Genomic DNA, 3,785 nt, shown 5'->3' with positions numbered 1-3,785 from the left:
GTATGTGACAAAAACAACAACAAATAAATTGGGCGAGTAATCGATGGGGAAAAATCATTTGGTATAGAACATACCAAATGCATGCATCATTCAGAGGTTGATGACCTTTTTTCTTCTGTTTTTCTGTAGTTGTACAATTTGAGTTCTTAGCCAAGTAAAAACAGGACAAATGAAGACTTTACTTTAAAGACATTCTGGTGAAGAGATTTGGCACTATATAATGCATGATAGGGTCAGCTGAACAGCACATTATAACTATAATGTAGTTAATAGTTATAAAGTGTCTAATTACAAAAATACACTTTTAAACAGACCAAAACATTGCATTATAGACCTTTAATTTAAGAGTTACCCAACATATTTACTCAACACTTTATCACTGTTGCAACTTGGAATGGAATAATGTAATACAACTCTGATTAGGGGGAACATTTGCAGAAAATAAGTCTTATTTTCCACAAGTATTGCGACACGTGACTGTGAGCTTGTAGATCGGCTATATTCTGCTTGAGTGTGTGGGTGCAGCACACAAGTACAGCGCTAACTCAGGTTTGCCTTACTAAGTACAGGGGATCTAATAGCTTTATATGTTCTTTTATTGTAACTTGTGGGGTCCTATGTTGTCTCACCATCCAGAAGTCTGGCTTCAAGACTGTGTGATGATTCAACAGCACTTCAGTCAGTGTGCAACAGCAGTGTGCAACCTGGGAAATACTGATTCTAACCCTTTGACATACAAAACTAAACCAGTGCTTCTCAACATTTTTCAGCCCCCCCCCCAAAATAATAATCATATTTTAACTGGGGACTCCCTCCCTGACAAGCACTAATAGTTGAGGCATAACATTTTGTATAACACGGTTCTATTGTGAAAACTGAAAATAGCAGATCTTCATGAGGCATTGTGAGCATGTAAATCAGCTATTTTCAAAATCTACAATTAAAAATTATTTATTTCACATAGAGTACTGAGTACTCAAATGGAACCAAATGGACCCTTACCGTCGGAACCAGTATTCTACAACACACCTGTGTGCAAAGAACATCAGATCTGCCAGATTTCCAATCACGCTCCAATCACGCGTAGCGCAAGTAGCGGTTAGCTGTTAGCATCTGTTAGCAGTTTGCGAACGTAACGGTTCGCTTAGCATTAGCATCTGTTAGCTTCGGCGCAGTGGGCGTGTCAAATATTCCCGATGCTGACGCAACGAAACGGACGGCGCGCTCATTGGACGAGCGTTTGTGAACGGATGCACGGGCGACGCGCTCATAGGGACGCGCGTTGCTTGAAACAGCCAATGAGCGACGATGCCGTCGGGTATAAATCAACGGCGTTTGAACAGCGCGTCTCATTCAGTGTTGGAGCATTCATGAGACAAGTTACCTGAGATATACTTGAGCTACTTCACTGGATAACCACTGACAGCATCCCAATTCAAGGATCAATAACGACTCTTCGGTCATTTTCTCCCCCTAGTGGTGGTCGTCGGTGGAGTTTAAAATGGAGAACAACAACAGACAACTGACCGTTGGGTCTTGTGTGGGCCGCATCAGAGTCCTCCCGGGGGTCTGGGACAACTTCAGCGGGAGATCGAGGATGAGGCTGGCTGCCCACTGCATCAGGACCCCGGCGCCAGGAGGACTGGTGACGGCGACGCGCAAACTGCCACAGTGGAAGCCAGGCAGCGGTACACCCAGGGGAAGAAAGCGGTTTGCCACCTGCGACGTGGACACGCTACGGCGCGACACCGGAGACACTGCTCCTCAACTTGTTCCCTCCACCACTGTTCCAGAACAAGCAGCAGACATTCCCATCACAATCGAGGACATTGATGCAGGAGACTCGGACATGCCAGAGCGATGTTCTGAATATGTCAAAGACGTATATGAGCATCTAATGGAGCTCGAGGTGCAGCAGGCTGTGCGACCCGGGTACCTGAAGGGCGGCGACATCACGCCCAGCATGCGAGCTCTCCTAATCGGATGGATGATAATGCTTCGTTCCAAATTCCAGCTGCACCAGGAGACGCTGTATCTGGCGGTTGCCATCTTCGACCGGTTCCTGTCAGTTATGCCGGTTTCACGAAACATGCTCCAGCTTGTTGGTGTCACTGCCCTGCTGCTGGCCTCAAAGTACGAGGAGTTGTCATGGGGCGCACCACGGGTCCGGGACTTTGCCAACATCACGGACAACACCTACACCACCGCTCACATTAAACAGATGGAGCGGATCATGCTGAGGTCGCTCAACTTTGACCTGGGACGCCCGCTGCCCGTGCACTTCCTCCAGAGAGCGTCCAAGGCCGCAGGCTCTACCGCAGAGACGAACACGCTGGCCAACTATCTGATGGAGCTGACGCTACTCGACTACGACGTGGTTCACTACCGGCCGTCTGAGATCGCCGCCGCTTCCCTGTTACTCGCCCAGCTGCTGCTGGATGACCGGCCATGGACTGCTGCACAGCAGTACTACACCACCTATGACAAGGAGCACCTGAAGCCGATCGTGCAACACCTTGCCAAGAACGTAGTGGCCGCCGACCAGGGGAAAACAGAGCTGCAGGTGGTCAAGAGAAAGTACTCTTTGAATCCATCACGCAGGATCTCTCTCATCCCTGAGCTTCAGTCTCCTGCGGTGTTCAACCTGGCTGCTCCTCTGCTGGGGAACCTCCCCATCTGCCCTGCAAGAAGGTCTAGAGCACACCACTGGCTGTAAGGAGTGAATGTCATGTTACAGACAATTTAAAACACTTTTTCATTTTCACTGTATTACTGTATGTTGTATTGTTGTCCCTGTGCACTCCATTATGCTCTAATTTAAATGTTGTAAATATTCATGTAGATACTTAATAAAACGTTTTTTGTGTGATTAACAGCGTTTGTTATTGTATATTCAGGTTTTTAGTTTATGTTGACCAAGGGTTTTCTCCCAGTGCCACCTGCAGGCTATGCTCTCTTTTGTTGTCCCTTCTCTGAGAGCTGTGGTCCACATAACCACACTTTTTATATCATTAACGTTTTACAATCGACTTATGACGATTATTTTTGACATGCTCTAGGCTATTTGCTCATTTTTAACCTTGAAATAGTGTGCTTTGATAACTTGGCCAAGTCTTCCTCAGACCAAGTGTCACCCAATACAACCATCTATAACTTAATTGTAAATATCCTTTATTAAATACACATTATCTAAAAACATAAAATGTGTATGTAATTTGTATCAAGGTTTAAGGTTTCTTGTTAAGTCTTGTGTACAGTTTGCGGAGTGAACTTATTTTGTTAGACATTGTAGCAGCATTAATATAATTGACAGTTCAACAATATATTCAGTAAATAGAACAGTTAGTTTGACCATTGCACTAGTGCTTCAGGTGATTTTAAAGGTGATTAAGAGAAATCTTATCTCTTAGTAACTATTGTTATAAACAGTGTTAAATAAGGCAAGGTACACAAACACACACGCCATGGAGTTCAGGAAGAATTCTCCTTTTGAATTACACTGTGTGGTGGTCCATATTAATAACATAAAACCCACAATGAAGCATGGAAATCACTGTGGAATACGTGTCATTCTCATAGCATAAATAAAAACAGACCAGATATCAAAACATGGAGAAATGTGTAAAATAGAAATATATATATACATGATGCATGGTATAAGGTAAGTAGTTAAGAACAGTGGGAAGAGGCAGTATAACAGCAGCAGTAATGTCATGACATAATATGGGTTAAGGGATAAGAAATGCAGATAAATGTAGCAAATGCAGTGGTTCTCAACCTTTTCA

General features: G+C 44.3%; 1 protein-coding gene across 1 annotated transcript; it reads left to right on the top strand.

Annotated features, from left to right (window-relative positions):
* Positions 1-1,501: 1,501 nt before the first annotated feature.
* Positions 1,502-2,716, top strand: LOC308299699 (G2/mitotic-specific cyclin-B2-like; the record flags this gene model as incomplete). The annotated part of the gene is made up of 1 exon (XM_080743489.1): positions 1,502-2,716. One exon carries the CDS (start codon positions 1,502-1,504, stop codon positions 2,714-2,716), a length of 1,215 nt encoding a protein of 404 aa, XP_080599615.1.
* Positions 2,717-3,785: the final 1,069 nt, after the last annotated feature.

Source organism: Nannobrachium achirus, assembly GCF_963921795.1.
Source record: "Nannobrachium achirus genome assembly, chromosome: 15".
NCBI classification, from domain to species: Eukaryota; Metazoa; Chordata; class Actinopteri; order Myctophiformes; family Myctophidae; genus Nannobrachium; species Nannobrachium achirus.
Note: the sequence above shows the minus strand (reverse complement) of the source record. Positions and strands in the feature narration are given on the sequence as shown.